This window comes from Erithacus rubecula, assembly GCF_903797595.1.
Source record: "Erithacus rubecula genome assembly, chromosome: 21".
Lineage (NCBI taxonomy): Eukaryota > Metazoa > Chordata > Aves > Passeriformes > Muscicapidae > Erithacus > Erithacus rubecula.
Window position 1 is genome coordinate 1634379 of NC_136673.1, and position 21199 is coordinate 1655577.

A 21199-nucleotide genomic window follows, 5' to 3' on the forward strand; every position below is an offset into this window, starting at 1 on the left:
ACACACACGGCCTGGGCTGCCTGGGAGACTCTCTGCACAGTCAAGTGTGAGCCCGAATCAACTGATTTGATTAAAATTTCTTCTTCCAGGTCTTGGTAAAGCCTTATCTCTGAAAGACCGGAAAGGAATACAGGTCAGAACACTTTAATTCGCTTAACTGCATTGATAGTTTTTCAGCTCAAATAAATCGTTGTTAAATAATGCAAATAATACTCAGTACCTGGAGCTGTCCAATGAGGCTCTAAGATTTTAAACTGAGTTTTAAATTGTGGCTTAAGAATTAACCCAGATGACTGACTGCATCGAGGGCTGTTTGAGAGTGGGCTTTGTTCTCCTGGACTTAAAAACTGACCTGGGGAAGCAAAGGACTATCATGATGCATGTTTGATCAGAAATGCAGCCTCTGTTTTGTTAATTTATCTTTAGAGCATAATGACTACTGTGGATGATAAACTGCTTGGTGAGAAGCTGCAGTATTATTACAGCAGCAGTGAGGGTGAGGATGAAGACAGTGAGAAGGAGGATAAAGAAGGGGAGAGCAGCATTCCTGAAAGTGGGGGCGAGGTGGAGCTCAGCTGCGATGGCAGTGCTGTCAACACAGGTATCATCACATCAGTGTACTTCTTTCTAAATCCTTTGTTTATTGGAAATTTTGTGTGCTCTTCTAAAATTCGTTGTTTAAAATTAAACTCCTGGGTTTATGCATGTTTGAGTCGGAGTATGATTAGTTCTTGGCTGTTGTCTAACCTTATTTTTAATATCTGTTCTTCTCTTAATGTTTGACTTCTCTGAGAGAATTTAAATTCAGCATTATATCTGAAGCAATCAGGATTTGGATAGAAAGCTGAGGCAAGGCTGATTTGGTTGATAATGTATCATTATTTTTGTTCTGATGAAAGCATGATAACAACAGAGGAACTCTTGTGGGCTGGTGATTCTATTTCAAGAGCACAGATATTAATCTTTGGGACGATTACAAGAGTAGGCTAGTTAAATAAACTGTAGCCTTCTCATAAAAAAAAGTAGCAACTCAAGGACATGCAAATGGCAAACAGCTTACTTCAATTTTGTAAGTTTTGTATAGTTACAAAAACATTTATAAGAGGGTCACTGTTTTACTGATTTATAAATTATTCCCTGATTATAAATGGTAGGTAAAATTGCATTGTCTTTTTTCTACAAAATGCCTGCACACTGAATTCCAGGTCCCAAGGGAGTCATTAATGACTGGAGAAGGTTTAAGCAGCTGGAGACGGAGCAGCGGCAGGAGCAGCGCAGGGAGATGGAGAGGCTCATCAAGAAGCTGTCCATGACATGCAGGTCTCACTTGGATGAGGAGGCTGACAAGCAGAAGCAGAAAGAGCTTCAGGAAAAAATCAATGGAAAGGTAGGACACAAAGGAATTCAAATGCCACTTAAGTATTTAACAGTTTTGCTTGCCTGTGATAACAAATAAGTGACGTAGCTGCAATACCAAAGAAGTTCAAAAACTTTTCCCTTATTTCTCATCTGTTGGTCAAGTAAGTCATCTTCAGGGGATTAATATGAAGAGTTGTATAGCAAAACTGTGAATGCTGGCTCCTCTGCCTGAAACTAGGAGCCCTTAGTAATTTAGTATTTAGGAGGTGGGTGTTGAGAATTCAACTCTGAACTCCAGAAACTGAAGATATTGGAGGCAGTGAGTGATTTTAATCAGCTAGGCTGTAAAACAGTCCTGAGCAGTAGTCAGAGAAGTTACTAATTTGCAGATATGTTTGTGCTTTCAAATGATGAAAGTTGGCTGTGCTTTCCTGTATCTTGAGTGATACAGATAAGCTTAATGAAGCAAATGGGAAGAGATAAAATACATAAAATCCTGATAATTTCAATTCCACAGGTACAGTGATGCCACAAAATGTTAACTGAAGAGCTAAATGAAAAGCTGATGAGAAAGAAGCTCATCTTAGGTCAGGCAGTTTCCAAGCCAGCTCTCCCAGCTCGGTGAAAGCACATGGCCACCATTAACCTGGATTAAAGTGGGAGCACAGAGCAGCCACTTGTGTTATTAGTGCAGCCTGTGGAAACTGGAATACCCAGGGCTGAAATCACTGTTCCCACTGGACATGGTTTCTAATTAGATCAGAATGGAGTGTAATACACAGGGTGGTTGAGCCTTCATGGATTGCACTTTGCTGTTATTACAGATGAGTGACCCACATTAATCCTCTCGATTTACGTTCTTATTATGTAAGTGACCCATATAGGGGTGCAGATGTTTTTCAGGAATCTCTGTGTGTGTTTTTCAGATGACTTTACAAGAGTACAACATGATCCACAAGGATGAGGACGACGAGGAGTTCTTGCAGCGCTACAGGAAGCAGCGGATGGAGGAGATGAGGCAGCAGTTGTACAGTGGGCAGCAGTTCAAGCAGGTGTTTGAGATCACCAGTGGAGAAGCATTTCTGGACACGGTGGACAAAGAGCATAAGAGCACACTGATCATGATCCATATCTATGAAGATGATATCCCTGGCACTGAGTCCCTGAATGGCTGCATGATCTGCCTGGCTGCTGAGTACCCGACAGTGAAATTCTGCAGAGTGAAGAGTTCCCTCATTGGTGCCAGCACTCGCTTCACTAACAATGCCCTGCCAGCTCTGCTGGTCTACAAGGCAGGGGAGCTCATTGGCAATTTTGTGCGCATCACTGACCAGCTCGGAGAAGATTTTTTTGCTGTAGATCTGGAGGCTTTTCTGCAGGAATGTGGTTTGCTGCCAGAAAAAGACGTACTGCTCCTGACTTCTATACATAACCCATCTGCATGTTACAGTGAAGACAGTGATCTGGAAATAGACTGAGCCATTTATGCCAAGGGCCCGTAGGTGTAGTTGTGCTGTGGGATATTCTTGTGCTAGGGATTGTTCTCTCTCCTCTGTGTGGGTAGGTATTCCTCCCCTTCATGCACTTTGACTTCTGCTTATTAAAAATAAAAACAAATTCCTAACATTTTCTTAAATTAGTTCAATATCTACAACTAAAACAGTCTCATTTCTGTGCAATTCAAGTGTGTTTTACTGACCATGAAGTCCTAAGACGATTCAGTCAGTTTAGGAGATTGTCTGTTGTCATGTCTCAGTGTCCTTGCACATTTCAATTGAAATGCAGCCACCAACTCCCTAGGACAAGAACTGAGACTGCAAATAAAAGAGTTTTTTAAATTCAAAACTTACTAACCTGGTGCTGAACTGCTCCAGTTAAAAGTGTGAGGTTCCATGTTCCATTCTACAATTTGAATTCTCCTTCCTGTGAGTATCTCGTTCTAACATTTGGCTTTAAGTTTTTCTTCCTTTCTCACTCACAAATAACGACAGCTTCTGGCTTCATCCTGAAAATTGCTTTTCAGCTGAAGAGAATCCTTCTTCTCTTAACCTTCTCTGAGACATAAATGCAATTACAGCTCTTAATACATTCTTGGGTTTAAAATACCCATCCTTGGAGTTCATAGTAGTCACTTGATCATAAAATGAGCTCTGCCTCTTCAGAGAGACTGTCTGCTACAAAGAACTCCAAGGTGTGTGCTGAACAGCAGCAAGGAGAATTTTGTTGGCAAAATGCAGAATTAGGACTTGAATAACCTCAGAATTTTATCTCATGCTAAAATTACTAAATCCATCCTAAAGTTCTTTTCTGTCTGCCTCCAGTAGTAGTAAGTAGACTATCATTACCTAAATACATGACCCAATGTAATGCCATGATTTAATGATTAAATTTAATTGCAATTTTTATGTAAAGCACTTTAGAACACCAGGAGGAATTGCAAATGTGTCTGTGGATCTTAATAGGATCTTAATAAGACTGGATCTTGGGCTAGAAAAAGAAGAATTTCTAACTGTATCTATTTAAACTGTGTTTTAAAAAGTAGTATGAGCAGAAAAATAAATAATCTGTAATTTAAAATGACTGAGTTGGCACAGATTGTGGCTGTTTTAAGGAAACTGGCAGAAATCCAGGTTTTCAAATGTGGTGAGAGATTACTTCTTTTCATCTGAGAATTGCAGAAAAAAAATCTATGTAAGTTGTATGAAATTAAATAATTGAGTGTGGATATCAGCACATTTAAGGAAAATATCAGAGTAACTAACTGATATCCAGGATGAGATTCAGTGAAGTCTGTTGTTCAGACAGGGTGCATTTTAGCATCATCATAAAACCTGTCTTGGAGAGGGGATCAGGGCAGAGCTGTCTGCTTGAGTTGCTTTGAAGTTTTATTTTTATAAAGTGCTTTTTTTTTTTTTTGCTCCCTCTGGCAGCAAAACTGTAAGAAGGATCAAACCCTCTCCTGCTGCTCTGTGTCCAGTGGCCTAGAGCAAGGTGACTCCTAGTGAGGAACCTCCTGTGCTCAGGTATGGGAGGTTGTTTGCAGTGCCAGTAACAAAAAAGGAGAACAAAAATGTCTGAATCCAGTTAATCATTGATCTGTAAGAATATAACAATCACAAGGGAGTGAGGGGAGAGAAGCTGTGCCCTAACCCTGCTGCTTGTTCATGCACAGGCCACACAGCTGTGAGCAGGGAGAGGAGGCTGAGCTGGGAAAAAGCTGCTGCTGCTTTTGCCCTTTCTTGAAGCTGCATTTTCAAGGAGTTCTATAAATAGGAGTTGAAAAAGCATTTGTCAGGTAGGTGTGTTGCCTCTGGGAAATGTTTTGTTGTGGAAGGAGCAGCACAGTGCAGGGAGGCAGCCAGGAATGATGGGTGTTACAGGCCCTCGTGGTGGCATCACCTGGGTTTGCTCACAGTTAATGATGTTCCAATACAAACAGCAGAGTTTGGGCACGGAATGTGAGTGCACAGGGAAGCACAGATGGTTGCTTGGCAAGGGCAGGAATGAAATCCCAGGATGAGCTCAACAGGGACATTTAATTGTGGTGCCAGCCTGGGTGCCAGGCAGTGCAGGACAAGCTTTAGCAAAGACAAGATTACACTGAGTTTTTCTGACCTCCTATCTGCCTCTTCTTTGTAAAATGTTCAAAATATGCCTTTGCTGAAAATCCAAACAAGGTTTCCTGTGCAGTCTGGCCTGACTCCTGCAGCAGAGGGGCCTGCTGGGTGGGCTGGGAGAGTCTGGAGACTCCCTCCAAGGGGTGATTGCTTTTTTTCCTCCTGCTCAGTGAATCATCGTCTCTGAGGCCACACAACCCCAGATGGATGTTTTCATTGTTGCTGCAGGAATCCAGGCAGCCCCATCCTCCTGTCCCTGTCCATCCCCACCGCAGGCAAGCCACAGCTGGGCTCCTCAGAGGCCTGTTTAAAAATACAGAGGCTGTCCTACGAGCTGTGTTGGCCAAGTGCTCAAATAGAGGGTTCTTCTGGCACTACTCTCCTCTGCACCAGCCCCAGAGCACAGCAAGGAGCCCTTGCCATGGTTGGGTGATGCTGGTGGCCCACACCAAACACCACCATGTGTGGATGCAAACACTGCCTTGGATGTGGCTGTACCTTGTGCTGGACAAACTGGTGACAGTGTGAGTGATTCCTGCAAACTGCCATGACTGGAAAACCAGCACAGAAAACAGCAGAGTCAGCAGTGCTAGGCTAGGGGAGGCTTTGTGTGCAGGGCTGTGGGTGCCTGGGCTCCTGTTCACTTGTGTGTTGGTCCTTCAAAGAAATTATTTCAAAGCTTTTCCTGCTAGCAGGAGGGAGATGCTTTGCTGTCCTGGACTGGCTGGAAGAGGTGCCAGGTTTGCCAGTGGTGGCTCAGCCAAGCTGGTTCCCAGTGGAACATTCCCCCTTGGTGGCAGAGAGCACCCAGCTGCTCTCGTGCCATTATCAGCTGGTCCCAAAGCAGCGCTGGCAGCCGGCGATAGCCACGAGCAAAGGCAGGATGTTTGTGGTTTAACTGAAACGAGCTGAGCTTGTGCCTCTTGCCAGATGGATGGGAAGGATGGGAAGGATGGGAAGGATGCTCGGGGCTGGAGCAGCTCCTGGCTGGGAAGGGTGGTCACACACACAGCTGGAAGTGTGCTGGCTGCTGGAGGCACGTGTGGGCGGGGAAGGACCGTGTCCTCCTCTTGGGTTGCTGCTCAGCACTTCTCACGACATGGTGGGAGTGCCAGGACTGCTCAGGGCCAGCCCAGGCCAGCACAGAGCAGGTGAAGCTGCCTGCTGAGCCCTCAGGGGTCCTGTTGGCCTCTCTGCCTCCCCACATCCTGTAGGGAACTAAAATACAGATGATATCCTGGTAATGCCGTTCTGTTTTTGAAGGGTTAAAGAGAGTGAGTGAGACGGCTCATGCCTTGGAAACCTCTGCTTGCATATGTTCCCTTTACCCATCCCTTTAAAATCCTTGTAGCATCTCCCTGGGAATCCTGCTGGATGGAGCAGAGGCTCAGGAGTGCTCCCCTCCTCCAGGACAGCATAGGAAGGAGCTGCAGCTGCATGCTTTCTTACAGACTGTGGCTGTTTCATGTCTACAAAACACCCAGGCAGCCAGATTAAAGTGTGGATAGTTTTTATGTGATAGAAATACACAATGTTGGTCTAAGCGCTGTGTCATCATGGAATTACAGAATATCCTGAATTGGAAGGGACCCACAAACATCATGACAGTTGAACTCCTGCCCCTGCCCAGGACAACCCCAACAATCCCACCCTATGCCTGAGAGCATTGCCCAAACACTCTGAACTGTGGCATTGGCAGCACAGGGCTGGGGGTGGCTGGGGGAGAGGAGGGCTCAAACTGCCTCAGGACACTCAGAGATCCCCACAGAAACATTGAAGGGAGGGTGGTTACTCCATTTTTGCTTCAGGTGCAGTCAGCAATGGCCCAGCACAGTGCTAGTGGACACAGCCAGAAATAGAAGAGTTTTTAAAATCATTTATTATTCCAAATGTCCTTTTTCCTGGAGCTTAAGCAGAATCTGATGGGGATCAAGGCCAGTGACTGTGACCAAGGACAGTGGCTGCCAGCTGCCATGGGGCTGGGCCAGGCAAGGGCTGAGGTCTGTTTTGGAGGACAGAAGCAGGCTGTGTGTGCTGTGAGGGCGTGTTTGCTGAGCTGTTAGTGCAGAGAAAGGTGTGGATTTTGGGATGGAAGAGACTCCATCCTTTGTGTGCACAGAGGTAGCATCTCACTCTGAGCAGCCCAGGTTGGCAGCCAGTGGCACATGCCAGGGTCCAATTCAGCATAACACAGGAGGTCTGAGGATCTGACCTCTGGTCTCCTCCAGGAGAGACACTGCTTTGGTTCCTTGTCCCAGCTGTGCATGTGTGCTGGGCAGGCTGTTGCAGGAGAATTGGATCAAAGCAGGTTTCTACTGCAAGCTCAGCCACTCCTGAGCAGCACAAACACAGTGTCCTCCCTATCCCTCTGCATGCTGCCACCTCCTCTGCATCTCTCAGGCAGCTCACTGCTTCACCAGGTGCAGCAGGGGAGGAGGGAATGTTCCCTGGGCTCCTGTTATGAGCAGGAAAGAGAGTCTGTAGTGGAAATAGATGTTGCATGAAGAAAAACTGGACTCCTGGTAAGAATTAGGTCAGTACTAACCAGCTAACTGAAATGAAATTTTTCCAGTCTTATACTTTTCACGAATTCCAGGAATGGTTTTCAGGCATGACGTGGATATGAGCCCTCTGGAAGAGGGGCTGCTGGTGGGCTGGTGCTGGGGGGCAGTGGGGATGGAAGGTGACAAAGCACTGGGGAGTCCAGAGTGTCTGCTGGGGAACTCCAAAGCTGTTTTGTGCAAGGTATTCATAATCTAGAGAATGAGTCTGCTGAGGATAGAGCTGGCAGCCACACTCCTGAGGCCCTCAGAGTTTTTCAGAGAGCAGGGAGCAGCCTGTCCTTGAGGGCTGGCATGGAGGACACCCAGGCTGGGACCATCTCCTGTCCTGTTTCTGTTCGGCACAGGGCTGGCAGGTTCCTGTATCCCCACCGTTCACTGTAGGAAGGAACAGGGTGCTCAGCACCAGGCTGGGAGCTCAGCTCAGCCTGCACCAGGACAAGGACAGTCCCTACCTGGCAGGTGATCCCTGCTAGAGCTCTGTGGATGATCCTCCAGCCCGAGGGCTGCCGTGCTCCGCAGCGTCCGGCACGTGGAACGCCACATACGGGCACTTCTTCACATTGAGGCACACGAGCTTCTCGAGGGACGCTGTCTTAACGATCTCAAAGCCAGTTTCTCCACCAAATGTACTGGGTTTCCAGTACTCTGGGGAGCAGATGGGATTGCCAAAAAGCCCCTTCAGGGAAAATGGAGCTCCGATCTCCACCATGCTTTCCCCAAAAATGCCATTGGGTTGGGGTTTCTCGAGCAGCAAGCCTGGGTAAAACTCCAGAGCATCAATGTCTCCATACAGCTCTTGCAGCTCTGCTGCCTTCTCTTCCTCTCCTGCACCAAGTGAACATCAGAGTGCTTTAGCAAGAGAATCATACCTAGCAAGGACTTGCCTTGCAGTGGGCAAAGGAAGGGTGGCTCCCTCACAGGCAGTGGCAAGCCTGACTTCCTGGGTTCGTACTCACCCACAGGCACAGAGTGCCCTGCCCCAGCAAAGCCCCAGGAGCAGCACTGCAGCCCTACCTGTCAGCTCCTGGAAGGACTTGTAGGGCTTCATGCCAAACCTTTTCCGATACTCATTGAAGGGCTGTAGCCTCAGCTGCCGGGACTCCTTGATGACCCCAACGGCCACGTGCAGGACATTGGCATTGATGGTCTGTCCCCCACCAATCTGGAGGTGACAGCACAAGGAGGGGCACACATCAGGCACAAGGCAGCACCAGCATCGGCCCCAGAGGGCCACCACACTAAAGAATTCGTGTCCTGGGCTCATGTTGCCAGCACATCACTGCAGCAGAAAGAGGAGGTGGGCAGTGCAAAAACCAGCTATAGAGCAGCTTGGTCAGGTCAGCCCTGTTCCCCAGGCAGGGCACAGGGCAGGAGAAGTCCCGGATGGGACTTCTCCCAAGGACCTGGGAGAACAAGAGAGATTTCAGGCTCACTGTGAGAACCCAAATTCCCAAAGGGCCTCAGGCTCAGCCTCAGCTGGGCTGCTTGGCACAAGCAAAGAGAGTTGGGAATGGAGCTGCAAACGCTTGGAAGAAAATATCCATGTGATGGCAGCAAAGAACAGTGCCAGACGCTGCTCCAAGCTGGCTTCCACAGGCTCTGGCATCACTGGAATGTTACTACAGAGTACCAAGGGTAAATAACTGGGGCTGCCAGGGCCAGCCTTGCCATGGTGCTGGTGAGGAGGACTCCTGATGTCACCATCAGGTGCCACCCTGGGCAGACTCGGTGTGACCTGTGCCCTACTGCATGTGTCCCTCCTGGGGAGGGCAGAGCAGGACCTTACCCTTCCTGCAATCTGCTTGGAAAAGGACTCCACCAGTGCCTCCACCCCGTAGTCCATGAGCATGGAGGTGTTGTAGAGGAACTGCTTGTAGCTGTACTCTTGTCCCTGGATGATGAAGGAGTCGGGCATCAGCCCGTGCCAGTGGTAGAGCTGGTTGAACTCCACCGCGATGCGGTTCCGGTACTGGAACTGTGACCCAAACAACAGCTCGGGGTCAAACTTCAGGCTCAGGTAGTACCCACTGAGGTGCTGGACATAGTCTTCAACAACAATCTTAATGGTCTCCCCTGGGCAGGAGAAAAGAAGCAGCTGGCAACAGAGGAGCCACCAGCTCTGTACCTCAGATGTTACCACATCTACCACAACAGCCATCCACCTCCTACTGACCATTTTTGATGGATCAAAGCCAATTTTTTTGCTACATGGACAAAAACAAACGATTCCCCAAAGGATGCCAGAGGAACTGCCTCCAAGACAGTTTGGCCATTACCCTCAAAAAGAGGCTGGCCAGCGTGTGAGTCCTTGGGGGCCACCCAGGGGGGAGGGACAGGGCAGTGCCAGTCGCTCACCGATGAGGATGAGCCGTGCTGTCTGGAAGAGCTGCTCGTCGCTCCAGGTGGGATGGTCCCTCTTGAGCAGGTCGCAGACACGGTTGTGCTCACGCAGCCAAAGCGTGGCGTAGACGCAGAGCCCCGGCAGCAGCCCGAACACCTCCTGCCCCACCGCCAGCTGCTGCTCCTTGGGCACGCCCGACGGGTACACCATGTGCACCGGAGCCTCGGTCACCATGGGCGGGTACACCTCTCCATCCACCACCTGGGCATGGCAGTGACAGGGCACAAAGGGCAGAGGGACAAAAACATCCCGGTAAAAGCCTGCCCAGCCAGGAGCTGCCTCCCTAAGGGCAGCACATCTGCTCTCCTGCCAGTGGTGACTGGAATGGAAACACCTCCCTCATACAGCCCCAAATGCCTGCTGCCATCAGAGCAACTGCACCCCAAAGATTGGCTGCACCCCAGAGATTGTCCCCGCAGGGTGTCAGGGCTGGGGTCTCCCAAGAGCTGCCAGAGGAACATGGGCTTCAAACAAGCCTGGCTCACAGGGCTGGGATGTGTTTCAGTTGTGCTGGGTGGTACCTGGAATTTCAGCTTCCCGTCTCGGAAGAGTCGCAGCTGATGCTGGCGCTGCAGATTGTCCCCGTACAGATGTCCCAGGTCCACCTGTGGAGAGAGCAAGGCATGGAGGCTGCTCTGAGAGGCACATGGACCCCAGCACCCCTCACTCCCACTGCCCCCACATCCTCACCCCGTGCCCCAGAGCCTTGGTGAAGCCACGTCCCATCTTCCCAGATGTCTTGAAGAACTGGTGGGTGAAATGCTGGGCGAAGAAGGCAAACATCATGTTGGTGCCTCGGGGATCAGCTTCAAACTTCTGCCGCAGCAGAAACCTCTCTGCCAGGAGCTGGGGGTCAGGGAGCTGCAGCTTCCCTGCAAACGATGGAGGTTGAGGGCAAATGCCCAGTGCCAACACAGCTGGGTACTGGTGCTGTCTGCAGGGCTGCTGGTGGTGTCTGCTGCAGCATCAGGCATGGACACCTTGCAGCCCTGTCACACAGGCCATGACATGCCCCAGCAGCTCAGCCTGAGCTGTCCCAGCAACAATCCAGATGCCATCAAGCTCCTCCTGCTGCAGAGCCAGCCTGGGCACGACAGTGGTAGCACGTGGCACTGCCAGTTGTGCCTCGCAGATGTGTCCATGGCAGCAAAATCTTGGCCATGGCTGAGTGGGAAACACTCAGGGTGTGGGTCCCCTGGAGCAGCCATACCTTTGGTCCCCATGGGTGTGGGGCAGTCGTCCGGCACGGGCGGGAGGACACGGGTGTAATAGCTGACATTGGCATAGGCCTCCCAGCTGATGTAGCCATAGTCAGAGTTGAAAGTGGGGGGGCTGGGGATGAGATTGGCACGAACTGAAAGGAGAAAGGGGGATCACCACTGGGGGGCTTGAGACAGCAACCCACAGACTCTGTCCCTGGTCCCTGCTGGCCTGTTCTGTGCTGCCAGACACCGCTCCTGGCACCCCAAAAACCAGAAAGGTACCAGCAGTGGAGGCATGTGGGTGTCCTGGGCTTTGCTCCGAGCCTTTTAAAGGCTGCAATTCCCTGCAGAAAAGGAGGGCTCATGCTAATGTGCTAAGTGGATTCTTGGATGATGAATGAGATGACAAACCCTTAGAAATGGTGTAGCCAACAGCCGGAGCCTTGTGAGTGTCTCCCTACGGCTCCAAGAGCTGGAAACTAAATATTTATGCAAAGTGATGAATATGGGGACATGAGTAACAAGGGCCATATTTCCACAGGCTGCTTTCTGTGCAGCTGTGAAAGAGCTCCTTGGCCTGGGGAGTGCAGCATGCCAAGAACTGCTTATGTTTTCCAGCCATCTGGCAGCTTGGCACAGTGCTGGGGACCCCATACACCCCTCTGCAACCTGGCTGGGCAGCCCCCCTGGGCACAGTGACAGTGTGACAGGGTGATGGAAGGACAGGGTGACAACCTTCTGGTTCTCCTGGTGAGGTGACTCAAGCCCAATGCCCACCCTGCTCACAGGAGCTGCATCTCTGTATCACAGAGCTGCATCACAGAGGAGCATCACTGCAGGCCTGCTACCCATCTGTCCATGCCAGGGGGGTCCTCGAGTCCTGCTGAACCCCGAGACCCTCTCCAACTCCTCACCTGTCAGCACGAGCCTCATGAGTGTGTCCCTGATGAAGGTGCTGTTGATAATGTCCCAAAACCACTTGAAGTGGGTCAGGATGAAGTGGTAGAAGGCAGGACTGGGCTTCAGCAGGTTGTGCAGACGTGTCCAGAACTCAGCTGGGAGAAACAGACCAGTCACTCTCCCTGCTGTCAGTGAGTGCTGTGGGCACAGTGCTGCCCTGGCACCCACAGGAGAGGGACTTACGGGAGGTGCAGTTGACCCCGTAGTACCCTGTCCGTGTGCAGTCACACTCATATCCTCTCAGACCGACCCTCACACACACCCCTTGGTTCTGGCAGGGGAAATAGCAACAGGGATTCACTGTAGGGAGAGAGAGGGAGAGAGATACATCATCATGCAGCCACCAAATCACTGCTCCCTGCTCCTCAAGGGGGAACACTGTCCAGACACAGCCCAGCCGGGTCCAGCGCAGGAGAGGAGGTGCTGTGCTGCAGGAGCCAAGCACTGCTCTGTTGTGGTGACACAGCTTCGTGCCTGGGGGGCTGCTGTGCCCCGGAGCCCCAGCACGGGATAAAGCCGTGTTCCATTAAACAGCAACTGTGATAACAATAACAGCCATTGTCAGGGCAGTTTGCTTTGGCAGGGCGGCTCCGCGCCCCGAGCGGATGGAAAGGGCCTCTCTGGGCTCAGTCCCGGCTCCCGCCCGGCCCCTTCCTCCACCACCTTCATGCCCAGCCTGCAGGGACGAGATAAGAGCCCTTCCAGCCCTTCCCAGGGCAGTGGGATCAGCTGGGGCAGGGAGACCCCCAGCACAGGCCAGCTCCCATTCACACCAATCCTCTCCGGTCTGTCCTGGAGCAGGAAGATCCTTGTAACTCCACCATCCGCAGCCCCTCCACGAGCAGCAAACCTCAGGATAAACAGAAACACAGCCCAGGGTGGCCAGAGACTCCTCTGCCTTCCATCAGCCCAAGGAATGCTCTGGAAATCAGGATGTTCTCTGTCACAGCTGCCTCTGAAATCCTCACACATCACATCCTCAACTCAGCGAGCCAGGTCTGTCCCCACAGACCCTGGACAGAGCCTTTGTGCCAGGAGGAGGGAAGTGGAGCACACCTGGCTTTGTCAGAGCACACAGCCAGCCCCACCAGGACACACAACAGTGATTGACAAAGGAGCCACCAACACAATGCCCAGCTCTGGAGCTGCTGGCTCCAGGGATGGGGGACAGGCAGCACACTCTTGAGTGCTGAGGAGAGAAGAGACCGACAGCCAGTGTGCCCAGTGTCACAGTGGATGGAGGAAGCTCTCCTGAGCCCATCAGCTCCTCCATGACCTTCGTGAGCTCACCAGATCCCTGCCAGACCTGCTTCAGGTTCTTCTGGAATTTGGGAACATTGCTGCTGGTGGTGGAATGGGTATGCAGAACAGAAACTACATTTTTCCATAGGAAATTGCAGCTAAAAATTAACATCTTTGAAAAATAAAGCTAATTTTGTGAAGTTGCTCAGGCTCCCAACAGCCACACACCCAGGGTAAGGCAGGGGCTGCCTGGGAGCCCGGGGCTCAGCCAGCAGCTCTGCCAGGCTGTGCTCAGCCCTGTGGTCCCAAATCCCTCACAGCATAGGGCCTGACTTGCAAAGACGTGTTCAGCTCCCAGCTCTTCCATCAGGTTCCCTTTCATCTCGGATCTTTTCATGTCTCCAGACGGGAGGCAGCAGGCAGGATCTTATTTATCTCAGATAAATTAAGGTCAGACCACCCGTTCAGATTTTTGCAAGATGGGAATTTTTGGAAAGGGGGAGGTGTTGCAGCACAGCTGGAGCATCCTCTGGGCTATTCCCACGCCGGTAGCCCCACACTTGGCTCTGCTGCAGACCTGGCAAAAGCCCCAAAGAGCAGCCCTGTGCCGTGCCCAGTGCAGCCTGGGGGAAGCCGGGCTTTTGTGGGTGCCACAGCCACAGGGCTGGGAGGATGCTCCGTGCCACAGGTTCCGGCACAGCAGGTTGTGTCCTGCCCGTCTCTCCAGCTGATGGGAAGTCAGAAGTTCGCTCTGCCGGGCCCTCCCCGGTGCGGGACTCGCCGTGCTGAGCCCTCCTCCCGGGCGGGTCTGGCAGCGTGCCGGGGGCTTGGCCTCCTCTCACAGTTCACAGCAGTGTCAGTGTTGTGGGGTTCCCAAGGTGGGGTGGGAGCAGCATGTTCCAGCCAAAAGGGTGGGAAGGGGATGGAGCGTGTCCCGGCCCGCGGCGCCAACCCCTCACATCCTCACGGAGCCTCCCTCTGCAGCAGCTCCGTGCCTCTCCACACCCCGGCCAGGAATCCTGCGCTGGCCTTGCCAGGATTGCTCCAGGTATGGGGAAAGTCTCTGCCAGCGTGCGGCCCCTCCGTGCCAGCAGGGCTGGTGCACACGCTCCATCACCGCTGAAAAATGCCAGATTTTGGGGACAACATCCGTTCTGCAAACCGCAGCCAAAGCAACCTGGGGTGAATCACGGCCGGGATGGAGCCAGGCTCGCTCCGTGGCCGTGGCTCCACTGCCGCAGGCTTTGGAGATGATGGAAGGTTTATGCACTTGTTTTTCTGAACCAGGAAGGTTTTCTCGGGCCTACGAAGGGGGCTATTCACAGTGCACACACCACAGCCAGATTGTCATCTGCAACCACTTCTGGCAGCACCATGAGCAGGAGCAGCCTGCCAGGGCTACAGCTGTGTTCCACGTGGGCTCAGTGATCCTCCCCCTGCACCTGAGCCAGGCTGCCTGCCAAGATGGGCTGGAGGGGTGACGCAGCCCCAGAACTATTGTGTGGTAGCTGTCTTCGCTCTGCAGCCTGGGTTGACTCTGTGAGCCCCACTGCAGAGGGGATGTGCTGAGAGGAGGCACAGACCATGGGCAATGTGAACAGACATGAATGCAAAGCAGATCTGCCAGAGGTCCCCACCTTCCTTCACACAGCAGGGCCTGTGCCTGGCCTGCCCCGTGGTCACGGTGATGTTGGGGGGCTGCCACTGCTCCTGTTTGGCAGTGTGAGTTGTGCAATGGCTGCTGAGAGGGTGGTCAGGTTTACTTTGCAAGAACACTTGAACAAAACTACACCCCTGAAGGCAAGTTAGCAGCCAAAAGCAATATATGCAGGGAAAACCGAGAAACACCTTGGGACCAGCCTGGCTCTGCTCACAGCCAGAGGAAAAGTCTACCGAGAACAAACACCATGGCTTGGAGCCAAGGTGCAGCCAAGTGAGGAGCAAGTGGAGTGCTCTCAGCAGCAAATACCGAGTGAGCAGGAGATCCCAGCCTCAGCCCAACATCCTGTTGTTTGGTCTTCAAGAGCAGATCTGAGGACTAGATTAGGTCTGGTCCTCCTGGTGCAAACGCTGGGGAGGAGTAGAGCCCAGACGCTCTGCTGGCAGCACCTCGGGGCACAGCAGAGTTCCCCTAATTTCTCAATCAGATATCTCCCTTCCTAATTAAGGCTTGGAAAAAAGCCTTCCTTTCATGTATATCGTGTATATCATGTATCCCAGGTATGTTTTTTCCCCCCACATAATGAAATTTGCTTTGATCATGCTGTGCAGCAGTCAGTTCCAGGGCTGCACCATCTGTCCCAGCTGCTTCAGGCACGTGGTCCCCAGCATGTCCCCAGGTCGTGTCTGTGCTCATCAGGACACACAGACGCTGGCCCCAGCTGGCCCCAGCTCCCAGAGGAGCTTCTCAGGAAGATAAGACACACAAAAAGAAACAGCCAAGCCAAAGAAGGAGCAGCACAGGGGCTGTCCCTTGCCTGTCCCCACTACCTGTGATCCAGCCCAGCCATTGGCAGCCAGGTCCATCCCCTGGGGGCCCTCCTTTCAGCAGATGTGGCTAATGTGCCACATGCTCAGCCTGCACATATTTTGGGGTCTCTTGTGTCGGCACCTCACTTCCCACAGCTGAAGGTTGACCTGGGCAGGCTGCTGGAGACAGGGTCCCCTTTGGCACTATTGAACACAGGTGGCCAGAGACCCTTGAGAGATGCAGCCCATGTGCCTGGGCTCATTTTGCTCAGAATGTTACATTACTTTAGAGAGGAATTGTAAAATCTGACTAGGGCCCCAGGTCCATGCTGTTTTTCTTCAGGCAATAAGGTCATTTTGCAGAAAAGGGACTGGAAACAATGCCCTGGGTAAGGACCTGGAGAAATCTGCACTGTAGGGGCTGGAAATGGAGCTGATGGGGTTTGAGAAAGGTGATGCCTTTCCGTGGGTGCCTGCCATAATCAACATTATTCCTTGACATGTCCCGGTGTGCCTGAGGTTGGGCAGCACGTGGTGAGCTCCTACAGCACATGGGCATGGGAACAAACGATGACTGAGGCCACCAGAGCCATCCCTGCTGCTCCCAGCCCTCCACCCTCACTCCCAACTGCAGCGTCACCGGGTTTGTGTTTGGGGACAGCGGCAAGGGTCCTGACTGCCGGCACGCACGGGTATCGTCACCCTTTCTTTCGAGAAGTCCCGTCCCGGAGCGGAGGCTGCCGGCGCAGCCCCTCAGCCCGGTGATGGGGCCGCCCGGGGTGGCCGCGCTCCTGGCGGGGCTCCAGCCCTGTCGTGCGTCCCCGGCCGCCTCGGGCCAGCGATGTCCCCCGGGCCCTGCGTGTGGTCCCTGCGCGGCCGCTGCGGGAGGCGGACGGGAAGTTTGTTCGACCCGGGCGCTTTTGCTCCCAGCCAGGCGTGACGGCCCAAACCTGCGGCTGCGGGCGCTGCGGGCACCCTCACCGGGCGGTGGTCGTGGGGCTCCTGCCCACCCTGCCTGCCCTCCGCCCCGGACACGGACACGCAGGGCACCGGCGGGCGAGGACCAGCCGGGGGTGATGAGTGCGATCCCGCCGGGGATCCGCCGGACCGCGGCCCGGCCCCGCAGCGCTCCCCGCTTCTCCGGGGACTCCCGGTACCGGACCCTGCGGGACCGGCTCCCCTCTCACCCCACGGTGCCGAATGCCCCCTGTTCGGGATGTCGCCGCTCCACCAGTACCGACTCCCCCGCGTATCCCTCCCTCCATCCCGGTGCGGTCCCGCCCCGCGTACCGGAGCCGGTGCCGGCGGCGCTCCCGGCGGCGCAGAGCAGCACGGCGTGGGCGAGCAGCAGCCGGAGCCCCGCGGCCGGCGGGGCCCGGGCCCGGCACCCACCGCCCATGGCGAGAGGCAGCTCCGTTCAGTCCTGTCCCGTCCCGCCGTCGCAGCCGGCGCGGCCCCGCCGCTCCCGCCCCCGCCGCGCCGCCTCCCGCCCCCGACGGGACGGGACGGGGCCGCCTCCGACAGCCCGGCCCGCCGGGGGACTGCCCCGGCTGCGCCCCCCTCCCCTGGTCCCCTTGGCCACCCCTGCACCTCCGGCCGTGCTTTGATCCGTGTCTCTCCCGGGAACCCCAAGTTCCCTCTTTTCCCTCCCATTTCCCATCTACCCGAACATCTCCATACCCAGCTTCTGGTCCCACGTCCCGCTGCATCCCCACGCCCATGCCCTTGTTCCCACGTTCCCCTACATCCTTATTCCACACTCCGATCCCAGGTTCCCCATGACTCTCTGCCCACCCCTGAACTCCTTGTCTTGGCTCTATTCTTCCCACTGGCCCTAAGGGGTGCCCAGGCAGTGCTGCCCGGTTATACCAGGGGCCAGGCTGCTCACAGCTGCCACCAGCCAGAAAAGCTGAGTTTATCGGTGAAACCATCGCTGGGTGTTTCCTGCCGGATGATTTGTTCCCAGCACCAGCCACTGGCAGCAGGGACAGGATCCAGCCAGCCCAGCCCGGGCAGGCACCAGCTACCCCACAGGACCGGTGTGGGGCAGGGAGAGGCTCTGCATGGCTCAGGCGAGAGCATGGCGGGCTGCAGACCTTGCTGGGATGTCCCCAAACGGCTGGAACCCAGAGCTCAGAGTCTGTGGTTGCTCACTCTTTTCTGTGCTATGCTGTGGAAGTGGTGTGACCTCAGCACAGGCCCGGCTGTGTGTGAAGATTATCTTGGGTTTTGCTGAGCTGCAGGAAGCCCTGGCAGGCTGGGGGAGCACAGTTCCTGTGTGGCTACTGCTTGATTCCTCTGCGGGGTTTCAGCAGCAGGGAGGGAGTGTCCTCACAGGGCAAGGGGCTTTCACAGGTGTCCAAAGATGAACAAGGGCCTCAAATCCACTTTCAGCAGGCAAATGCATCAGCCGTGACATAAACTGAGTTCAGCAGGCTCTTGATGCGCTCACGAGGGTGGGGACAGTCTCTGCCTCCCACTGATGAACTCACACAGGGAATTGGGACAGGTTTTGCTCCATGTGTGCAGTTGGTGCAGCCAGCGTGTGCTGGGGCCACGGCTGCTCCTGCCCTCTGCCAGCCTCCCCTGGGTGTCACAGCCAGAGGAAAAGTCTAGACCAAGGAAGGCAGTGGTTCACTCTGTGGGTGTGCATATTTCCCCTCCATTCCCCCCTCCCATCCTGCACCCGATGCTTGACACTGTGACCGCAGCACGTGTGACCCGGCACAGCCTGACCCCCTCCCCCTGCGGGCCAGCCCCGCAGCCCTTGGGGATGTCCTGCTCCGGCGGCGTTCCCGTTCTCACTGCCCCCTCCTTTCCCTCTCAGCAGGTTTTAATAACCACTCTCTTGCACAATACCGGAAACGGTTGCAACAGCCCCGGGGCCGGCTGTCTGGCCAGAGCTGCCATGGAGGGGCTATCCTGGCACTGCTGGCTGAGGGGGGCTCTGCTGCCGGCTGCAGGGTGTCCTGCAGACTCCCGGCACTCCTGGTGTCTCTTGAGTACCCGGACCCCTCACTCCAGTGCTCAGTGCTCAGCTCTAAACCAGCAGCCACCGAACTCCCTGGTGCCAGCCCTGGCTGCTAACAGACCTCCTGTGACTCTGTCTGAGCTGCAGCCCACGATGTCTGGCCTCAAGTCCCAGGATGGCAGCCAGCCCTGAGAGCCCAGATGAGTTCCTGTCCCCAGCCAGGACAAAAGAGGGTGGTGCTGCTTGGGCTCTGTGTGAGACTGTGGTCTCACAGCCTTGCTGCGAGGCCAGGGCCACCTGAGGCATAGAGGGCTCATCTGAGGATGTGTCACAGGCTTGGCAACCTGGGCACTGGGTCTGGCCAGCAAATGGACACCACTCTGGAGTAGAAAGGGCTCTCGTGTTCCCACTGTGTGGCTCACTGCCATGTCCTGGGGAAAGCAGGAGAGAAGCAGCCCCCACTTGGGCCCTGCTGTCCCAGGGGTGTTGGTGCTGTCCTGGGGATGGTGGCGGGAATGGCCGCGGCTCTTCGGCTGCGGTGTGGGACAAGAAGGAGTTTCGGAGCCGTGCTGGGATGCACAAGAGCCTCGCCTGAGGCACCGGTGAGAGGTCCCCGCCCCGGGCGCGGCCCCGCGTGTGTGTCCCGGTGCTGCCGGCGCGTCCTCCGTAGGGAGGCAGCAGAACACCGCCGATGGAGCGCGGCCGCGGCGGCGGGAGGCGCTGGGAGGCGCTGGGAGGCGCTGGGAAGCGCTGGGAAGCGCTGGGAGACACGAAGCATCGCTGGTCCTATGCCGCTGTGCCTTGGGCCGCCCCGCATCTCCCCTCCGGTGCCCCGTGTTTGGGGTGGTGCTGCCCCGGAATCCGAAACGTAACGGGAACAGGAGAGCGGGACACAAGAACCTGTGGCGGGTCAGCATCATCCAAAATCCTTCCTCCCATCTTCCCAAGGATGCTGGTGCCACGGGAACAGCCGTGCCATGGGGACACCTGATGCTGTGGCCCCACAGCAGTGAGACAAGGGACAAAGGAGCAGCTCAGGGAGACCCCCACTCTGAGCCCCACGAGGGAGCAGAGCTGTGGGGCAGCCAGGCAGGGGTACCCCACAAGTCCCCAGCCCTGTGTCTCTCTGACCCCAGGGGATCTGCATGGCCGTGGAGCTTCCCCAGGCTGAGCCATCCTTGTCCATCCCTGAGCAGCTTCTCTGTCTGATGTGGTTCAGTGGGGGAACATTGACCGTGGGCTTCAGAGGATGGGCAGAGAACACGGAAGCTGAACCCCACATTTTTCTGCTGTGAGGTTAAGACATGGCTAGGGGCAAGTCCCTGTGGGGGACACAGGAACAAGGGCACAGATGATGCTGGTGGCTGTAGACCCCTCACGGGACACTGCTCAGGGTTGCTCCCCTCCGGCTGGGCTCAGGGGGGCTGTGTGGGCACAGGGGCAGCAGTGGGGCTGCCCGGGGGGTGAAACCCTCCCTGATGGCCGAACAGGGCTGGCGGCCCCTTCCCCAGCTCCGCCGGGCACAGCAGCGGAGGACCCAGCACTTCCTCCGGCATGGGGAGCTGACAGACGGTTTGGGGGGCTACAAATCAGAATTGAAAAGCCGGAGCTGGACAGGCTGTCTGGGAACTCGTAACCTGAGCCCCAGGAAAGGAGGACTCAGGAAAGCGCTTTCAGCAATCATATTCATCATCTTCAGCTCAGGCTCATTAGGCTCGCGGAGCCCAGCCCCGCCACCGCCAACGCCTCCCGCACGCAGATAGAGCCGCCGGCTCAGACAAATAAATGCTTCCAGCTTCCCGGTGGATGCGGCAGGTCAGGGAGCATCTGATGCCAATTACCCGCGGTGTTGGGTTCCCCGGCCAGCCCAGCCCCGCGCTGCGGCTCCAGCGCTCCCACCCTCCCGGCCAGCTCTGCCCCGGCCGCAGCCTGCTTGGCCACCTACACGTCCTGTCCTGCTGCGGTGGCCCCGCGATCACCCTCTGCTCCCAGTGCCAGGAGCGATGGTGGCAACCAAAGGGACAGTTTGAGCCTTCTGTTACGGGGGGAGGGACAGAGCTTTGGGCTCCTCCATCCCGGATCAGGGACTGGACTGGGACTGTGAGCAGTCCCAAGCACTTCAGGGGATGGTTGAAGGCCACCTCACAGTATGGCCATTCCCACCAGCGTGTCACTGCTGTCACTCCCCCTCAGTGCCCCCACACATGTGCTCACAACAGGACCCTGCTCCCTGGCACGGGGCAGAGGGTGGAGGATGCCCCAGCTGGTAGAGCAGGTTTGGAGACATCATGGCTGAGGGACTGGCAGAGCCCCGAGCACTGGGCAGCCTTTCCCAAGCTGTGGGAAGCATGTTGGGGCTGTGCTGGCCGTGTGACAGCGTGTGGGTGCCCTGCACCCTGCTGTGTCCAGGTTCT

General features: G+C 54.9%; 2 protein-coding genes across 3 annotated transcripts; one reads left to right on the forward strand and one right to left on the reverse strand.

Moving 5' to 3' along the window:
* The first annotated feature begins 89 nt into the window (after nucleotides 1–89).
* PDCL (phosducin like) lies at nucleotides 90–3939 on the forward strand. The gene is made up of 4 exons (XM_079324531.1): nucleotides 90–133; nucleotides 427–601; nucleotides 1206–1387; nucleotides 2286–3939. Exons 2-4 carry the CDS (start codon nucleotides 433–435, stop codon nucleotides 2835–2837), a joined length of 903 nt encoding a protein of 300 aa, XP_079180657.1. The 5' UTR covers nucleotides 90–133; nucleotides 427–432; the 3' UTR covers nucleotides 2838–3939.
* Nucleotides 3940–6447: 2508 nt separating this feature from the next.
* On the reverse strand, nucleotides 6448–17292 carry PTGS1 (prostaglandin-endoperoxide synthase 1). Of its 2 annotated transcripts, XM_079324516.1 has the most exons (11): nucleotides 17105–17292; nucleotides 12287–12403; nucleotides 12058–12198; nucleotides 11152–11295; nucleotides 10632–10813; nucleotides 10463–10546; nucleotides 9896–10142; nucleotides 9327–9613; nucleotides 8555–8702; nucleotides 7993–8365; nucleotides 6448–7915 (listed from the first exon to the last, which is right to left on the reverse strand). In XM_079324516.1, the coding sequence occupies exons 1-10, from the start codon at nucleotides 17211–17213 to the stop codon at nucleotides 8010–8012; spliced, it is 1815 nt and encodes a 604-aa protein (XP_079180642.1). In that variant the 5' UTR covers nucleotides 17214–17292; the 3' UTR covers nucleotides 6448–7915; nucleotides 7993–8009. The 2 variants fall into 2 exon arrangements, with proteins under 2 accessions (XP_079180642.1, XP_079180641.1); XM_079324515.1 differs by having other exon boundaries at nucleotides 6448–8365.
* Nucleotides 17293–21199: the final 3907 nt, after the last annotated feature.

What these genes read in the sequence shown, in the direction of transcription:
- PDCL (XM_079324531.1), top strand. Translation starts at nt 433, where the DNA reads ATGACTACTGTGGATGATAAACTGCTTGGTGAGAAGCTGCAGTATTAT. An exon ending in TGGCAGTGCTGTCAACACAG is followed by an intron (nt 602 to 1,205) that starts GTATCATCACAT and finishes ACTGAATTCCAG; the next exon opens with GTCCCAAGGGAGTCATTAAT. An exon ending in AGGAAAAAATCAATGGAAAG is followed by an intron (nt 1,388 to 2,285) that starts GTAGGACACAAA and finishes TGTGTTTTTCAG; the next exon opens with ATGACTTTACAAGAGTACAA.
- PTGS1 (XM_079324516.1), bottom strand. Translation starts at nt 17,213, where the DNA reads ATGGGCGGTGGGTGCCGGGCCCGGGCCCCGCCGGCCGCGGGGCTCCGG. An exon ending in CCAAGGCTCTGGGGCACGGG is followed by an intron (nt 10,547 to 10,631) that starts GTGAGGATGTGG and finishes CTCTCTCCACAG; the next exon opens with GTGGACCTGGGACATCTGTA. An exon ending in AGCACGGCTCATCCTCATCG is followed by an intron (nt 9,614 to 9,895) that starts GTGAGCGACTGG and finishes TCTCCTGCCCAG; the next exon opens with GGGAGACCATTAAGATTGTT.